Raw genomic sequence first — 20,061 nt, 5'->3', positions numbered from 1 at the left:
CTCTCAGTTCATAGTTCTGTTTCACTGTTTCAAATTTTAAACACAAAATCCCCAAGGGGTCACACAAAATGGCAGAACTGAAGTAACTCGTTTCTACTGTTTTGTATTTGCAAACACTGTATTGTCGTTGTTTACTTCATGCTCACTGTTTAAACTCAGGAATAGGTCGTTTTCCAGAAGTCGTGGTGACACAGAACAAGTTCAGACCCTTAGGTAGGACCTGACTCCCAAAATGAACACAGATTGCTGAGTCCACGTGCTTGAGAGCCCAAGGATTAAACTGGAAGTTCTCCCAGCTGATTTCCATCTAGAACACAACACTCACTAAAAAGCAATAAAAGTGTGCTACCTCGAAGCGTATATATGCTTCAAATCCAAAAATGTATAAATAGCAACCAATTAAATTAAAAATAAATATATGAGAAAAATAAATAAATACATAAATATATATCTGCATAAATATAAAACAGTAACTACAGCAATTGTTTAGGAGTTTGTTCAATAGACCTTTTCAGGGAGGGCTATTTTATCACTATTTTAGAATTTCTGGTGCATGGGAATAAGGAAAGGCAGATTGACTATTCCGCCCTCTTCCCGCCCCACCTCGGGCAGACTGCCCCCTCCACCACCCTGCCCCTGCTAATCCACGGACTGTGGGGACCTGGCAGAATTAGCTCAACTTGTTTATTCCTCTTTTGTAAAACAGGGAAAATCACCCCTATAACACAGGAGGTTTCTAAGGATTAAATAAGAATATGTAAAGTACTAAAATGGTGCCTGGCACATTAATTAGTTTTTCTAGTTAATTTCCAGTGCTGAAATCCTTTACATTCTTACATTGCCTTTTCCAGGACACTGCTCTCTTCCAGTTTCCTTCTGGGTGTTCGTTTTCACTGGCAAGCTTTGGCCCACCACTTTCATGCTGAATTGAACCACTGCCCTCTGTCCCTGGCCTCACCTTACCCATGGCCAAGGCTTCAGCCCCTAGTTTCAGGACAAATATACGTCACATCTCCAAGCTATGAGCCAACACTGGATTCGACTTCCCCCCTTCCAGCTGCCCCTAAAGCTGCCCCGCGGTCATTAAGTGAACCGCACAAGAGAACTCCTCCCCTCAGCATCTGACGCCAACTCCTGTCCCCATCTTGCCTGGTATCCCTGACTACACGCCAGTACGAGAAGCTTCTTTGGTGATTCATCAGCTGACCCATGCAAGAATCCCTTCCGTGGAATCACTCCACCCACGACACTGTCCCACCTTCCAGCTCTCATTTGCATTGCACTCTCCTTACAACCTCACCTGGGGAAGAGACCACCTTCCGGCCAGCAAGCACCCACACCTGAACCTACAGGCGTGGGCACTCCTGCAGGCCTCAAAGAAAAGTGAGGGGTGAGGCATGAGCAAGGCAGGGCTCCCCCCACCCCGTGAGGCCTGACTGCACCCGCCTGTGACCTCAGAAGGACATACTGGAAGGTTCCTTCTCAATCTTTCCCTCAGGAACCTTCCTGTTTCAAGAGGCAGAGAACCTAGGCCAAAATAGGGGGCAACTAACTTCACCACAGAAATGGATAACTCATAACGTTTTTCTCTTTCATTTTCCTAACTGAAACCTACCCACAGAGCTGAAGAGAAGCATGAGTGAAAGGGAAGCTAAAGGAGCAAAAAGATCAGAGAAACAAGGCAGAGACCGCGTTTTCTTCCATCACTGAATCCCCAACATCAAGCCTGTGTACCAAGCTCTAAAAATAAATTTGTTAAATGAACACATTTTAAACGTGAACTGATATAAATGACTAAGGTGCCAGCTATCACATTAAATTCCAAATGTACCTGCATTTGAGGTTAGATATTAATCTTTTAAGTCTGAAGTACTGACATTAAAAGCATTTAACTTAGTGGCTCCATTTCAAGAGTAGTTTATACACACACACACGTACACAAAAACCATATGCTGATTTTTGAGGCTTATGTAACCTATACATCACTGTGGGGTTATAACTCATTCAATAAGCAATTAAGTGTGAAAGAGAAAAGAAATCTTAGAACAAGATGTTAAGCCAATTCCTATTTTCTTCCCACATCTGACCTTCACCTGCAGAATAGCCACTCAATAATGATTTTTCACTTCCTATGGGCCAGGAACTGTGGTAGGTCCTGGGCAGAGTGTCAGATCAGACAGACTTTGCCACCAAATACGACAGAGCATAGCAGGAGTGGCAGAGACATATAAAAATAGATACAATGCACAAGTCTGAATCCCATAACAGCAGAGTCTGTGAAAGGCCACGGCACATGGCATGGGGGGATTTGACCTGCAAAGCAGGGAGGTGTTGGGACAAGGAAGAAAATGCTTCTTGAGAGATACAGAAGCTGAGCCTTAGAAGACAGGTCACCAGGGGTAAGAGCTTTGGTAGGGAAGGGAAAAGAAGAAGAGCATTCTAGAAAAGTACCGGGATTAAAGGCTCACAGAGTAACTCACCATAACCAGAACCAGGAACAGAAGGAATTTGGGAAACAGAATGGAAGCCAGGGATAAAATGAGAAAAACCTTGGATATCTTACTAAAGACAAACTGCGAGTAGCAATGGTCATTCAATAGCCTTAAGACAATGACCACCAACAAGACGGGAGACCTTCCTGTGAGAAGGGAAATGGGAGTGGAGGTGAGAGTGGAGGCAGGAGCTGGGAAATCAGGGACGGAATCAATGCAGTAAGAACAATCTACTTAAGAAAAAGCAGATCTGGTATAAAAAGCCCAGGCTTTATGTACCAGTTTGAAGCTATTATGTACCCCCAGAAAAGCCATGTCCTTTAACCCTCACTCAGTATTGCTGGGTGGAATCTTTCTTACTGTTTCCATGGAGATATGACCCACCTAATTATGGATTGTAACTTTTGATTAGATGGTCTTCATGGAGATGCATCTCTACCCATTCAAGGTGGGGTTGTTTACTGGAACGCTTTAAGAGGGGACCATTTTAGAAAAAGCTTCAGAGCCCACACAGACAACAGAGCTAACACCATGGAGAGAGCCCCAGGGGAGCTATTGAAGATTCCTGGAGAGAAAGCTAGCAGACATCACCGTGTGCCTTCCCAGCTGAGAGAGAAACCCCAAACTTCATTGGCCATGTACCTTCCCAGATGAGAGAGAAACCCCAAACTTCATTAGCCTTCTTGAATCAAGGTATCTTTTCTTGGATGCCTTAATTTGGACACTTTTATAGCCTTGCCTTAAATGGGGCATTTTCACAGCCTTAGAACTTGCAACTTAATAAATTCCCCCTTTTAAAAGCTATCCTGTTTCTGGTATATCACAGTCTGGCAGCTAGCAAACAAGAATACTCTGCCCCACCCAACTTCTTCCTCAGTCCTCTAATTCTCCATCCTGATCCTGGTATATCCCAACCTACCCAGGGTTACCAGAGGAAATAGGGGTGCCAAAGAAAGGGAAAAAACTTTTCCAAATTCTCTTCAAATTTTTATACCTATTTTCAAAACCACGGTGCTTACCTTGGTATGCAGAAGAAGACAGAAGGTCAAGGGTAAAAAGAGTAAAGGATAAAGAAGTCATTTAAAAATAACAACTTAGGGAACTTATAATGCAGAGAATTACTATTCCAAAAAACAATATGCCTATCCAACATGTCACAGAGGAGGTGATATAAACAATATTCCCAATGTATTACGTCTTAGACATTTTCACATTGTACCCTCATTTATCTTCACAACAACCCTTCAAGAGAAGTATGTCCCCACTTGACAAGTGAAGAAACAGAGGCTCAGAGAAATTATATAATTGGCAAAAGGTCATGGTGATGGTTAATTTCATGTGTCAACTTGGCTAGGTTATGACATCCAGATTGTTATTGTAAGGATACTTTGTGAATGGATATGCACATATAATCAGTCTATTGCATCTACAATGAACAAACAGATTGAGCTCAGCAATGAGAGGAGTCTCCTTATCCAATAAGTTGGAGATCTTAGAGCCAGAATATGATTTTATATCTCAGAAAGAAGAAATCCTATTTTTACGTCAGCCAGCCAGCCTCTCCTGGGGAACTTGACTTCACCTCCATCAGAGGGGAGTCTCTGCCCTGCAGAGTTCAGTCTTGCCAATCCTCATGGTTGCATGAGCCAATGCCGATAATAAATCCTATTTCTGCTGTTTCTCTGGAGAACCCTGACTAATATGAACATTCTGCTAATCACTGACAAAGTCCAGACTTATATACCAGGTTTATGTTGCCTTTTCCACTATACCAAACTACCCTCCCTCTTGGCTATTCAAAAAAAAAAAAAAAAAAAAAAGTGGCCTAAGTGTTAGATGTTTTCCATTAAATGCTTAACTTAAAGTCTTCCAAGATAACCATGGGTGAACAATCCTATTAATCTTAAAAATCAGGTACTTCAATAAAGAAAATGCTTCTACTTTGTTCCTTAAAGCCACTCATCCTGCTCCATTTGCACACCACCTTTTAATCTCTACTAATATAATTCAGAACCTGTTTTTTGAACTCAAGAGATATGTACCAAGTTTGATGGGAGACTATCAAATATGCAATTTATAATACAAACAACAGTAACATAGAAGCTTATAAAGCACTGTTGAAAGTGTTTTACACACACACATGAAATACGCGCTGTGGGATGTGGGTGACAGTGAATGAAGACCGCATTCAGTGAAATCACCTGGAGTGCTTGTTCCAAAGGATTTCAGAGCTGTGCCCAGATAAAACAAACTTGGACAGGAGAAGAACTCATCAACCTACCTGTTTAACACACACCCTAAATTTTTTCTTATACAATTGATGTCTTTTTTTAATAACTGATCCATGTATCAAGGTCTCAGCAACCAAGTTACCTTTATATGCATGCAACAGGAAATGAGGCACATTACAGCATGAAGTACAAATCATGCATCCAAAATCAAAATATGACATGAGTGAGATGTTGAGAAGAAGCACTCTCATCATTTTGCAGAGTTCCTAAAAATAATTTGATAATTTGATGGGGATGATAGTCCTTGGCAATAAGTTATTAAAAGACAAAATTATTGCTAACTTTGCAGCCAAATATTCATCGAAGTCTTACTAAGGAGAGAATATATCTTAGAAGGAACTACATAGCTATATCGCTTCTACAGAACTCAACCATAGCTGTAACTATGGTTATACGTGGATCCAATATTATGCTGTTCCAATTTAAAAATACTCAATATATTTCTAAAAGAAAACAGCAATGGATTTCTTTAAAAGGCTAACATTCTTACTGAATTCACTTTACTAATCATGAGATCTCAAAATCTCAAAACTCATGAGGTCCCTTAGCAAAATAGTTCACAGAAATCTTGATGAGTAATCAGTTTATCTTCAATCCTTAAGTGGGAAAACATGCAAAAGAATGTTAAATTGATATTTTCAAAATATTTCTATAAAAAGTTTTATTATTTAAAAATCAAGGTCAGTTAACTTTCTTATATAGCAATCCTCTATTCCAAAGGCCTTAAATCATAGGTTGATTTCTATAAAACATTTTCTCTGCAGCAAATACCAGCATTACAATGTAAAGAGTTTCTTATCAAGTATGTGATGTGATAAAGTCATTTTTGGAACACTATTTGTGCCCATGAACCGCCCAAAGAAATACTAACAACTGAACCGTAAAACTAGAAATATGTAGTCTTCAGAAAGTAAAATAGAAACACACGAAAATTTTTTCAACAGTTGACTGACAACCTCCAGCTGTCTCAGCATTTCCTGAAAGTTCATACATATTACTATGTAGTCTTGGAGTCTGTAGGTACAGTCGTAAGGGCAAAAAATGAAAATGGCTTTCACCCTCGTTTTAATTTTTGTTAGGAATGGGAGTGACAAAAATCAAAGCAGTTACCAATTAATTAATAAGTAAGTACACCCTTTTCCAAGGACACAGTAGAAGACCTAGTATTTGAGGAGGCTACATGCACTCCAAGGGTAAGCACTAAAAAGTTCACCTCTACAAATGCACCTGCAACATTGCACCAAACAGTGGGAGCACCATGAAATGCATTGCAATTTCATGAATACTAATCCAAATGTGAACTCGGGATCCATAGTTTGCTACAGAAACTAAGAATGCTTATAGTTGCTTATGAACCCACTGCTGCTTTTTCTGGGTAGCCCACAGTCCACAACTGATGCTTTGGGAGTCATGGGAAGCCTCAATTTAAAGGAAGGACTTTCAACGCCCATCAACCACGGCCAAGAAGGGTTTCCCAGATGGGTTAACAAGTTCCTAGCAGACTTGTACACGGGCCAGATAAATCATAAGCATTAAATAAGGGGTAGGGATGAATGGTGTAAACGCACGTGCACCTTTACACAAAATGGTGGAAGAAGGGACATAAAAATATCATGGGAATCATCACCATACTATTTTTTGCCTTTACAAGTCAGCTAACCTATAGCAAGATCTTCATGTAGAGAATAACTCAGGTTCAAACACAGACACATGCACACAATTCTTTATTCTGTTCTTAAAATGACTTCTCCTGCAATGTCTAAGCATATAGTGAACAAAACTTTTTTAAAAATACATCTGGCGATGAAATTATGTGACAGCCAGCAGGCAAAATGGTAATTCTGAGAAGTTAATGTTTCCGTCTCTTCTCGGCACAGTCTTTATATGAAATGACTTAATTTACTCTGATCCATCAGCACTCCAATGATTAATGAACTCTAACGTGTAAAGGTAACATTAAAAATTAATATGAGCCAGTTTGAACAAAGACGGAATACTGGGGAAGTAATTATGATAATATTCAGCAAATAGCTTTCTTATTTTAAAATAAAGAGCCCTATTTAAGAATTGTCTAAATGTTTACATGTTTAAAAAACATTTCTTACATAGACAGTAATATTTCAAAAACTCCACTCTTTACTGGAGTAAAAATAAAAGAGTAATGCTGTTGATGGGATCATTTAAAGAATATATGTTTATATAATTGAATCTATGATTATATATATAGAATAAATATTATGCATAATGCCAAATTCCCTTAGGAATATTCAAAACAGAGGCCAAATGCCTGAAAAGCTGACAGGCCAAAATAAGGAAGGAAGGGGGAAAAATGAAGAAGGGAGAGAGAAAGACATTCACAATTCAGTAAAATTCTAGCTCTCTATTTGGATGAAGTATAGGGGTGAATTTACTGTGAATGTGTACCCAACTATACACTAAAGGGAGAAGTGAATTTCCTGATTGAACAATGCACAGTTGCATGTGTATACTCAAAAACCTCTCAGCTGCCTTCTGCTCAGTGCAGCCAGCTTGGTTGTAGCAGGTGTGGGCTGCAGAAAACATATACAAAAGCCACTAACATCCAGAATTTACCTTGTCATTCTTTAGCCTGCATATTTATTCTCCAGGCAATCTGTGCCCCTTGCAGAGCTGAATGTCAATAACACTTTCCCTTTTACCCCAGTTACGGCTTATCAACTCATTGTTTAGGGTTTCAAAGAATGAGACAGGGGGCCACAGGAGTTGCGTAACAGAACAATATTAGTAATAACCAGGGAGGCAGCAGCCCCTGCCTAAACAATGACACAACATGTTCGATACAACAAGGGTTACATGCACACTCTCATCTAAATCCTACCACACCGTGCAGTAGGACCTGTTCACTAAATGGAAGCCAAACTCATCCAGAGCTGGGGAAGAGTTGTCCCCAACTGGGACGTCTCTCCAGGAGAGTCACACCACTCCACTCCCCTCCTTCACTGCATAGCCAGTGGAGGTCACCCGAATTCCTCTGTCCCCTAGAGTAGTAGATACTGGGATGAAGGGGAACTTGGGGCTACTCTGGATCAGTGACCTCACCTTCAACCCACTGTTCAAAACAGTAACCCTAGAACTGGTGTCACCACCCCTTCTCTCACCAAAGCTGGAATGTGAGAATCACCCTTGACGATTCCTCCTTCCACTCCCAACCCCACCTCTAACCATGCCTAGAGAATTTTCCTCCTTTCCCTACAGCACCAGAGCCTCCCATCTTTCCCCTGGGCAACGAGAGCATGCAGGGCTGCAGGGTCTCAGTCAGGCCACTCCCCCCTTCACGGCCCATCAGCCATCACTGCCTACAGCCTCAGCAGCATTCCTGGGAAGGCTCGGGCTCAACCGCTGGGCTCCTCCGTGCTTCTGCACAGGCTGTCCCCATGCCCTGGAGGTCTTCCCCACATCCGGTCCTCCTCATCCTTCAGGCTAAATACTGCTTAGCTCATGCAAAACTCAGCTCACTGGTCACCTTCTAGAAGCTCCCCCATTCTCAGAACTTCTTAGAACTTCACCAACTCTCCCGTGAGAGAAGGGGGCTGAAATGTTTACCTATTGGATACCCAAGGTGGGATTAAAAGTGGCACTTTGTCCCTCCGAGCCCTACTCAATGGGAGTCTGATGCAGGTGGCTCCAAAGTGGGGTTTGGGAAGAAGTTGCCTGAGCTTATATTTATAGGTATCTTTAAAAAATTAATCCTCATTAAGATTTATTGAATGGACTGATCCTGGGGCCTTCACGCAGTTTTCTGTCTGGGTACTGTGAGGGAAACTCACAGGACAACAGCGGGATCCTCCCTGTTTGCTGTCTCTCTGCTTATCACAACATGTTCCAGTTATATGCCCAGTTAGGTGGGTTTGCAGGTTCCATTACCTAACTTCAACTCAATTCATCCTCCCAAAAAGAACAAGTGGCTTAAGAATCATGCAATGAAACCAACAATGGAAATGCCATTCGCTGTGCGATCACAAGCACACAGAAAGGCAGCAGAGTGATACGCTTAGTCCCAACAGGAGCTCTTCAAAACCATTTTACCAGGTTAAACAGCCAGATCACCTACCCATAATCTGAGGTCAGCCAAAAACATTCAAAACAATACAGATTTGCATCCACAACTCGTAACTGAGCATCTTGCTGCAAATAGGTAATGGATTTTGAGATAATAAGAGTAGTGCATATGTACAGATATTTAAATATATATATTCAAAGATTCATGCTAAAAATTTTTACTGATGGGACAGGCGATCATAAAAGTCTAGAGACCGATGAATTAGACACAGAACATATGTGACAGAGCAGCACACTCTTCAACGGATGCCTTCCCTAAAGCAGGTGGAAAACTGGAAGCAGCCCACAGCCCCAGTAGCTGTTAACATGATGGCATACCTGGGAAACACTGAAGATTATTGTGCTGGTTTGAAAGGATGTATGTTCCCTAGAAAAGCCATGTTTTAATTCTAATCCCATTTTGTAAAGACAGCCATTTCTTACATGATTTAATTAAGAGTGGCTTAAGTTGGATTAGATGGAGGCATGTCTCCACCCACTTGGGTGGGTCTTGATTAGTTTCTGAAGTCCTATAAAAGAGGAAACATTTTGGAGAAGAGAGATGCAGAGAGAGCAGAGCAGAACAACATAGCCACGAGAAGCAGTGTCTACCATTTAGCGACCTTTAGAGATGAAGAAGGAAAATGCCTCCTGGGGAGCTTCATGAAATAGGAAGCCGGGAGAAGAAGCTAGCAGATGACGCCAGGCTCACCAATGTGCCCTTCAGATAAGTGAGGAGCCCTGATCGTGTTCACCATGTGCCTTTCCAGATGAGAGAGAAACTCTGTGTTAGCCACCTGCCTTCTCACTTGAGAGAGAAACTCTGAACTTCATCGGCCTCCTTGAACCAAGGTATCTTTCTCTGGACGGCTTTGATTGGACATGTCTATAGAATTGTTGCAATTGGGACACTTTCTCGGCCTTAGAACTGTAAATTAGCAACTTATTAAATTCCCCTTTTAAAAAGCCATTCTGTTTCTGGCATATTGCATTCCGGCAGCTAGCAAACTAGAACAATTATAGACCAATCCCCTGGAATGACCAATAGCAATATCTTGACCTCAGCAGCCCAAATCATTTTAACTACCTCTAATATAAAAGGTTAGATAAAAACCTATGCTGCAAGTTTTGAAGAACTGGCTTTCATTTAAGAGAAAAGGATGGATCCACATTTAATCGATCAACCCCAACCTCATGGATTTCTCAGGAAATTTCTTTGTAAAACATCTCTACCTCCCAACAATGGTCAGTCCTGACCTTTTGTTCTCTCTAAGCATTGTCCCTCTTGAAAATATTGCTGATGAGCTTTTCTGAGTAAGCGCTTGCTGTCTGTGAGTGATTCAGCCAGCAAGTAGAATAAACACTTAGATGCTACTTTCTAGATTACTACACAAAGGCTCAATTGACTAAACTCTGTGATCACAGAATATTCTGCAGTCCACTTGGCTACTTACTTTTCCAGCATCTGTACTACTAGATTAGGTGTTACACAATTAGTGCTGTCATCTAAGGGAATTCTCTGACACCCAGTGAGTGTTTTCCCATCTACCTTGCACAACAAACACGTGAAGATATGTCTGTCCAGCGTCACCCAGACCATCAACTCTTTAAAATCATGTCTTGCCTATAAAGCCATCCAAACATTTTCCAAAGTACTGACAGAAAGATAAGCATTGCACACGTAGCTCCTCCTCTCCCAGATACGTCTGGTTTATTTTATTTTTATCTTGCAGGGATTTTATACATATGGAAGAGCCACAAAAATAGTTCAAAGAATTCCCATGTACTCTTCACCCAGTTTTTCCAAGGCTAACATCTTATATCATCAAAATGCAATCATCAAAACTAAGAAAATAACACTGGCAGAATACTAACTAAGCTACAGGCTTTATTCAAACTTCCCAGTTTCTCCATCGATGTCCTTTTTATGTTCCAGGATCCAATTCAGGAACATACAATGCACTGAGTTGTCACGCCTCCAAGTGTGATTACATTCTAACTTGTTTTCCCCAAATTCTGATGCCCCTCATTCTTTTCATCAAGAGGAATGAGAAATGCTCTTAAGTTCACAGATGACAATGAGTTAATTGAATTAAATTATTAGTTAACTTAGCGGTTAAGTTAACAATAATGGGGGGATAGGAAAAATAAATCACTGACCAAAACTCTCAAGCCAAACATCATGACCTATTTTTACAAATGGGAAGGCACAGATGCTTCTTCGGTCAAATTCAACCCCTGCTCCATTCTCTCCACGCAAGGGTCAACCTGCTAAAGAAATCACCATGTAAGTCTGTTCTCCTAGACATTCAGTTTCCTTAGAAATGTGTAACATAAAACAGGCCTAGGGCTGGCATGCTTTTCCGTTTTAAGAAAGCTCATTCATTCGATGTTTATCTGGCAGATACAATGCCAGGGATCCTCCGATTTGGTGGCTTTATCTGCAGGGTGCCAGCACAGCCTTGTCCAGAAGCTTCACCTGATAAAAGTTTTAATTGTAAGACTCTTCTACAGCACTAGCCGCAGCAGAGAGGTGTAAATTAAGAACTCACGACAGGTTATGACATTCATGTTCAGAAAACAGTTTCTGGTATGGAGACTGGGTACAACTGCCTCTAAATTAAAAGCACACACAGAAGGAACATCTTGAGGGGCGTTTTAAGGCAGGTAGATAGATAGCTTTTAACATAAGCAATTACTCTTTGTGAGGACTTTTTTTTTTATGTACTCATTTACCTTTGTCAAACTCAGCAGATAAAGCCGTCTCAATTCAGGGATTGGTTAATGCTGGGTTTTATGGCAAAAATCTTTACATACCTCAAAAGGAAGTTATGATTCTTAGTAGGCTCTTGATATTGCACCTTAGTTAATAATCATCCTAGGTGATAGTGCCAGATCCTCCATAAATTCCATAGCTTTAAAATGTTTGGAGGACTATCATTTACTAAATGTGGTAGCAGACATGTCATCTATCACCACTCTCCAAGTACAAACTGATTATCAAACGTAATTCCATTCTCTTCATTCCTTAAGGCAAAAAAAACCATCTCCAGAAATTAGGACCTATACATAATATCATAAAACCATGATCCTGTAAACTCCAGCACGGTGTTAATTCCCTTTTCTGAAAAAGCAATATTATATCTTAAACTTGTCTTAGCAAAGTCAACAAAATATTTATGTAAAGCAAGTAATTGCTTTCATGAAGATTTTTGCTAGCTACACCTCCCACCTGAAATGAATGAGTCATTCAGAACAATCTGAAAACAATCCTAACTTGCTTTGAAGACCTAATTTCAAACATTGATGAAAACTGCCTTACAGCTTTGAAACTCACTATTTCAAAGAGAATGTTAATAATGACATAGAAAGACAGCATATGCTGGATTTTGATTCTACATATATTTCTCATTCCTTTGATCAGAAGGTTGAGTATTTAAACTTTTGCTTGATTTTAAACACCTTTGAAAATTTAGATACATAAAATCGAAAATTCACCACCAGGCTCCTCTGAATAATAAGCTCTCTGCAGGCACTTAATACTTAAACGAACATATTTAAAAGAGATATGATTTTCACTTCAGAAAAAAAATTCTGTTAGGTTGGACATATACACACTGCAACAAAGGTATATGCACTGAATAACAGTCCATTAATTACGCCTTATTTATTGAGGATGAAAATAGTGATTCTCCATACAGTTAGTGCTTTCTGGAAAAAATCACTGCCTAGGAGAAAAAGATGCCTTCATACTTTCTCACAATTACCAAATTTATTTGCTCCAATAAAGGAAAATGTCAGTATACCGACTAGAGGCTTCAGATCAAATACTGGTATTATTTTAAGTGTAAAGAAAAGAGAAGAAGGTTTGGAGATACATTTGCTTCCCTGGCGCAGAACCTACCGGAGATGCACCTAATTTTTCCGAATTTGGAGTCAACCAAATGTATGTAGCAGATTTCCCTGGAGGGCCAGGGCCTCGCCTCGGGCCAGCTCTTCCTTGGGTCACACTAGTTCCTAACGCTGACCCCAGCTGACCCCGGCCACTTCAGCCCGGTCCTGGGCTGTACCACGTGACCTCGCACAGCCCTCCCCCCTACCCACCCCCACCCCCACCACTGAACTCAGATCCCTTTCCCGAACCCAAAACGCCAGCCAGCTGCCCACGAAGGCCATCCTAAAGCACGTGGCACTCTCCGCAAAGTTCCAAGGCAGCCAGGGTTCGCGGCGGCGGGAGGAAGCGAGAGGTCTCGGCGCAGAGAGCGTGGCCGGCGGCGGTGCACACACGCCCGGGCCGACGGACCCGCCGACGGGGTCACCAGCGGGCGCCTCACCTGCGCCCTGTGGTCCTTCTTTTCAGAACCCTCCACCGCGGGGCAGTCAATCCGGGAAAAGATGCCACACCCCTGCCTCTAAGAATAACCAGTAGCCTTTTCTCAAGAAAAATTACATTGCGAAAAACAAAATCAGCTCCCTTTAAAACAATTTCCTCTATCTTGATCAGCTTCTAGCAAACAACCCACACAGCCTAGATAAAAAGCCTTGTTTTAAAAACTGGTATTTTTTTAAAACTTGACTTCAGCAATATTGAAGTGCTAAAAATAAAGTGGTTTGATGTTTGTAAAATCCTTGAACTAGAATCCAAAGAAGCCTTATAATCAATTCATTAATGAACTATAAGTCACTAATAACCATTAGTAATTGCTATTAAAATACATGGTTGAGGAGAACCAATTACTCAAAGATCATTTTGTAGACTAACAAGGGCCATAGTTTAATTTCTTAGACCCTATCCGCTGTATTCTGAACTTCTACTCAAAAAATAAACCATGAATTCGGAAATTGGTCAAATTTTAAATTTTAATTAAATTATACACTTACACAAGGCTTTAAACAAAGAGAATAGATGGTATGTGCCTACTTCATTCCTAGCCAACCCACTGCACATTCCAACGTTTTCCCTCCCCAGAAAAGGACAAACAAAACTGTACCACAGGTAGCCACCTGAAACCCACCTCACTGACAATAAAATCAGCCTCAGAAGTCAGCACTGGGTCCTGACTGCAGACCAAATAATGAGGCTCCATTACCAAAGCTCTTAAAAATCCTCACCTTCCATGGAAACTAGGTAATTTAGACAAAACGAAAAATGTAGACAAAAGCAAAAGCCCCCTTTCATCTAGGGTTTAAGCATGTGTAATTGGATACAAAATTAAAGAAATGAAGAACTAAGCAAAAACACTACTTGAAAAAATATTAAGCTTAAAAAGAAAAGCAACTCTTCAATTTCCACATCCTAATACAGTATTGATCTTTTTAAAAGTAATTCAACAGAAACTCATATAAGGTATGAAGAGATGGAATCACAATGACAACTAAGTGCAGCACATCGTCCTAGACTGGACCTAGTAATGGAGGAGACAATGCCCAAAAGGACATTATCAGGTTAACTGAAAAAAATGGAATGCAGACAGTGTGCTTAGTATCAATGTTAAATCTCTTGAACTTGATAATTGTACTTAGGGTACAAAAGTCACATAAATGAATATCCCTGTTCTTAGGAAATATACATAGATGTCTTAAGTGGGAAAGGAGGCATGATGCATGCAACCTACTCTAAAACGTTTAGAAGACAGATAAGCAGATGACAGGAAGGTAGGTAGGTATGTTGACAGACAGACAGGTGGATGGATGGATGGATGGATGGATGGATGGATGGATGGATGGATGGATGGATGGATGGATGGATGGATGGATGGATGGATGGATAGATAGATAGATAGATAGATAGATAGATAGATAGATAGATAGATAGATAGACAGACAGACAGACAGACAGACAGACAGATAGATAGAGAAAGAATGGTAGGGGGATACAAGAGTTCTCTGTATTATTTTTGCAATGTCACTGTAAGTTTGAAATTATTTCAAAATAAAAATTTAGAAAAGAAGATGAAATGGAATTGTGTTAGCAGTGCAGGGTTCCAGAGATATGCTGTGGGTTGTTTTTTTTTAATAGAAGCTTTATTGAGAGATGATTCACACACCATACAATTCACCCATTTAGAGTATACAATTCAATGGTTTTTAGTATATTTACAGAGTTGGGCAAACCACCCACCACCGCAATCAATTCCAGAACATTTTCATCACCCCAAAAAGAAACCCCTTATATATTAGCAGTCACATCCCATTTCTGCCTCACCCTTTTCCCCACCCCCAAATCCTGGCAACCACTAATCTAAATTCTGTCTCAATAGATTGGCCTCTTCTAGAAATTTTAAATAAATGGAATCAAGTTGTATGTCTTTTGTGTCTGGCTTCTTTCACTGAGCACGATGTTTTCCTGGCACGTGTCAGCACTTCATTCTTTTTCATGGTCAAGTAATAAGTTCATCCTATTTCTTGGATTAAAATTACATTTTATTTATCCATTCATCAGTTGACTGACATTTGGATTGTTTCTACTTTTTTGCTATTATGGCTGATGCTACTATGAACATTTGTTTTTGTGTGGACATATGTTTTGATTTATCTTGGATATATACAAAGGAATGGCATTGTCAGGGCATGGTGACTCTATGTTTAACTGTTTGAGGAACTAGCAGACTGTTTTCCACAGTACCTGCGTCATCTTGCATTCCCATCAGCAGTATATGAGCGTTCCAATCTCTCCACATCCTCACCAACACTTGTTATTATCTGTCTTTTTATTAAGGCCGTACTTGTGGATGTGAAGCGATAACTCATTATGGCTAGTGCTCTGAATCATAAGCCAAGGCCAGTCCTTCTGCAATGGCCCAGCTATTCTTTAAGCTATACTTTTTAAAGTAGAAAATATGTCCAAATGGTCATTCTTAAAGCCCAAAATATATCTAACATTCCCTTAATAAGTAAATGAAGATATCATCTCCCCATAATATGCGCCATCATTCTACCCCAAATCCTATGAAACTACAATTATATCCAACAGTCATAATTCTTTCTAAATAAAGATGTCAGGCTATGCACCTTGTAAAAATGTAATGCTATTGTGGAATATTTAAACTTATAACAACAACAAAGCTTTTAACCAGAGCTTCCAAGAAGCAGCTGGATTGCAATTCAGCTTTGTCAGTAAACTATGTGTAACCTGATCAATCACTTCATTTCTCTATACCTGGACATAATGTGTAGCGCAGCTCACAGAACTCCATCTGAAAACGCTCCCAGATATAAATAACGTTGCCTAAGCCTGAAAGCTTCCTGAACTTTGAAAACGTACAAATATCCACACCTAAAAATCTAGCGATGCATGCAGAAAGAATTTGAGCCTAGTAGCCAGGCCTGGGTTCAATTTCCGGCTCATTTAGTTGCTCTATGACCACAGGTGCATTATTCAACATCTTTCTATCTCAGTTTCCTGATTTGGAGTAACACCCGCCTTCATCATGGGGTTATGAGAATTCATTAAGCTAGTAGATCAAAAGCATCTGACACAGCGGCCAGCAAATAGAAGGCACTTAAATGGTACCGTCTGACGGTCTTTCCGCTAACTCTGCCTCTGGGCAAAGTTTTCCAGCAAATAGAGACCTCTTAAACTGAGGTGGAGCCCTTGTGATGTGCTAGTTCCCTACACTGCGGTCTGCAATCTGCTCAGAAAAGCTATCGGTTGACTTAAAACGGGACTAAGGGGGAATTCTTGGAAGGAAGACTTCCAAGGGATGAAAAGATACCAGACTTTATTTTTGGCGGTGACCATAAGAATAAAAACTTCCTGGGGACACACGGACAGCCTGGCCACATAATAGATGAAAAGAGAGAAAGGGAAAGGCGGTGTGCACGTGACCCGACGCGGAGCGCAGGTGTAGACAGGGAGGCTCTAACCGCGGGGGGAGGGCAGGGCAAAGGGTAGGCGCCGCAGACAGGGGCGGGGGCTGGGGAGGTGCGCGGAACCGAGAACAATGGGGAGATGAGCCCCATCCCGCTGCGCGCTCACCGCCGCGTCCTCCTCTCGCCCGCGTTCTCCTACCTGATCCGGTTGTCACGAAATTTGTTGAGATGCGGTTGGTTGAGGTAAATGGTGCGGGCTGGTGTCTCCAGCTGGTCCCCAGTGGACGTAGCCCGGGACATCTCATCGTCTGCCTTCTTATAGCCCGAAGAACAAACAGGTCCTGCGGAGACAAGGCGTGGGGCGGAAAACGGAGCACAAAAGAAGTGAGACGCCGGGGAGAGGCAGCGCGCGGGCGGGGAGCGGCCGGGGAGGATGCTCGCGGCGCGCGGTGCGGGGCCGCCTCTGGACCGCGCAGCCCTGGAGACGCGGCGGCTGCGGCCCGGGCTCCGCCCCGCCCCCGGCTCCCGCGCGCAGGGAGCCCCCGCCTCCCCGCCCGCCCCGCCCCCGGGGAGAGCCCGCCCCGCCCTCGGGGGAGCCCGGCCCGCCCCCCGCGGGCCCCAGGGGAAGAGCCCTGGGCGCCGCTCCCGCCCAGTCCCAGGGACCCGGGCCCAGAACTAGGTTTGCCTCTGCGTCTTTGGCTGTGTTTAGGGACAGAGGGCTGTCGGCAGCGGGGACGCTCCCTGCGCGCACTCGCCGCGGGAAGGCAGGGCGAGAGCGCGTCTCTTTCTTGCCTTCAGCAAGAGCGCTCTAAAAAACGAAAATTGCAAACCCTAGTGCAGAGGGCTTGCTCCCACCGTTGTCCGGAACGCACCAGCTGTTTATTTTCGGCCTAGATGCGCTTGGCAACCTGGACCGTGGCAGCTTTAGCCATCGCAGCCGATGGCCCGAGGCGCGATCTTGCCTTTTCCTTGCTTAAATTACTGTTTCTGTGGTTACGGCACAAGCCAGCCCATTTCCTTAAGACTTGCTTCCAGCCCTTCGGGCAGAGCTCTCGAGGTGAGCTAAATCTCCCCCATCACCTTCACTTACGGAGGTGTCCCCGTGGAGAGCAGTACACCCAAAAACAAAACGGTTACACGCGCGCGCAGACTCACGCACAGAGAACCAGAACCTCCTCTCCAAGTGCAAGGAGGTTTCCTTCACTAAGTGAGGGAGACGCACCTTTGAGAACTGACCTTCGGGGAGGAGCTTCTTAGGTCAAGGATCCCAGAGCAATGTCCTGCAGGTGAAACTGGTAGCTTGTTTTCCTTTAATATTCATTCTACCCAATACCAGTCATGCTTTTTTTTTTAACTCTATCAAAGAAGGAAGTCTCCTTGGTATCAGCTAAGAAATCAAAATCTCCTTTGACTTAAACGCCCAGTTCTCTGCTACAAAAAATACTGCTCACTGACATAAGAGAAACATTTTGAGAGGGAAAATTGGTGCTGTTTATGTCATCCTTTTAAAGCCAGAAGAAGGATCATAATCATAAATTCAAGGGGTGGAGGGGCATCCACAACTTAAAATCCGTTCTTGAGACCCAAAAGACCATCCTGATTAAGTCTGAAATGAGCTAAGGCTTCTCTCTCCACCCAGGCAGATGACACCCTGGGGTGCAGGCGCTCCTTAGCCAGGGCTTAGTTCCTGGCCACATGCACTCTTTTTTTTTTTTTTTCTTGGCCCCACAGCACCCCAGCTGTTCCTCACTGTGGGGCCCCATCCTCACCTCCTTCCTGTCCGCCTCCCACCCTCTCCGGTTCCTCACACTCCCCTGGACACTGCTCTGCCTCCTCCTTATCAACAAGGGGCAGCAGAGAGCAAGGCACCCTACTGGACGTCCTACTGGCCAGCAAGCCCCTGCTCCCTGCTGTCCCCCAGATAGGGCTGGATTTAAAAGCGTTTACTGATTTAAGGGAGATAGAGAATATTCTCTCAGCTAGCCTATCTGAAAGTACTGCTTTGCTCTCTACCCACTTACTCCACTTGTTGTCCACAGCATTTATCTTTATCTGATGTTATTCATTGACTGTCTCCAATGCCCAAGAGTGTAAGCTGCAGGCGACCATGGGCAGGCTTGCTTCATTTTAGTGATCTCAGCCCCCCGACCAGTGCCTGGCACATAATGGGCATTCATATTTGTTTGACTCAATCTTTTAAAAGGTCCCTTTGAAATCTCTCAAGACAGAGAGGTAATGATAAGCACAAAGGGCCTAAACTACGTACACACATGTTGGTCAAAAATATTCCATTGCCTGTGTTGTGTTCAATTAGTGCTTCTCAACTCTGCCTGCACATTCGTATCATATGAAATCTTATCAGATTTCATGACTCACTAGATCTTGGGCCTATCTTCACAGAATCTGATTGGATTCTGTTTTGTTTTATTTTGTTTTTAAGTTCCTTAAGTGATACTAACCACAGCTGAGAACCACTTTGTTAGATGCTACTGGGAACCGAAAATGGAAGAGCTGGACTCTGCCTTCAGATTCTTCCCCTAGTGGCAGGTGACAGGTGAGCTAAGCCATGGGCACAACCGGAGCCCCACAGTTCAGGCCTGGGCGCTGAGCAGTGGCCTTGAATCAGGGACCTAAATATAAGGGCTGAAACCACAAAACAATTACAGGAAAACATATGGGAAAATCTTCAGGACCTTGTATTATGCAATGGATTTTCAGACTTTACAAGAAAAACACAAGCAGCAAAAGAAGAAGAAAAAAACAGATGGAAAGCATATATCTGATAAGGGTTCAATATCCAGAACATATAAAAACTCCTATAACTCAAGAACAAAAAGAGTAATAACCCAATTTTAAAATGAGCAAAACAAACCCCAACCAAAACCATCCCAGCCAATCCTAAAGAACACTTAGGGCAGTATATAAGATTCTACACAGGTTCCATGTACTAGGGCAACTTTCCAGAAACCTACAACCTCCAAATGGGTCCCTGGATCAGATAAGCCCTGAAATTTAGAGGGCCCAGCCTCTCCAGAATATCAGCTACTTCTATCTCCTTACCCCCATATTATTGACAGCCCCTCCCAAATGAAAACGTTAGAATGGACATAGCAAAATACCCCTAAAGAGTGGGATGGTGGAGTTATACAGAGAAGGTAGGGTTTAACAAACAAATATGATTGCTGAATCATTAAATTGATATTTCTTTTGGTCGTCAGTTTCTTAGAGCACAGCAAGAAGTAAAAACCTAAAATTGTGGAATTGTAACCCATACCAAACTCTGAAATCTATTCTATAACTAATTATTGTGATGTGCTTTGAAATTTATCGCTTTTTTGTGTGTATGTATTATTTTTCACAAAAAAAGAAAGAAAAAGTCGATTGTGATG

General features: G+C 42.3%; 1 protein-coding gene across 10 annotated transcripts in view; it reads right to left on the bottom strand.

Moving 5' to 3' along the window:
• The window catches only part of ATP8A2 (ATPase phospholipid transporting 8A2), a 656,957-nt gene that overhangs the window by 499,887 nt on the left and 137,009 nt on the right, over window positions 1-20,061 (bottom strand). For 9 of the 10 annotated variants that reach the window (XM_077158861.1, XM_077158866.1, XM_077158869.1 and 6 more), the window contains exon 2: window positions 16,872-17,013. In XM_077158861.1, coding sequence (XP_077014976.1) covers window positions 16,872-17,013 — 142 coding nt within the window. Of the gene's footprint in view, window positions 1-16,871; window positions 17,014-20,061 lie in introns of those variants that run through there. The other variant, XM_077158864.1, reaches the window with a different exon arrangement.

The sequence above is a fragment of the Tamandua tetradactyla genome, chromosome 4, assembly GCF_023851605.1.
Source record: "Tamandua tetradactyla isolate mTamTet1 chromosome 4, mTamTet1.pri, whole genome shotgun sequence".
In the NCBI taxonomy this organism is placed as follows: Eukaryota; Metazoa; Chordata; class Mammalia; order Pilosa; family Myrmecophagidae; genus Tamandua; species Tamandua tetradactyla.
The sequence above is the reverse complement of the archived record's forward strand: the minus strand, read 5'-3'. Positions and strand labels throughout refer to the sequence as shown.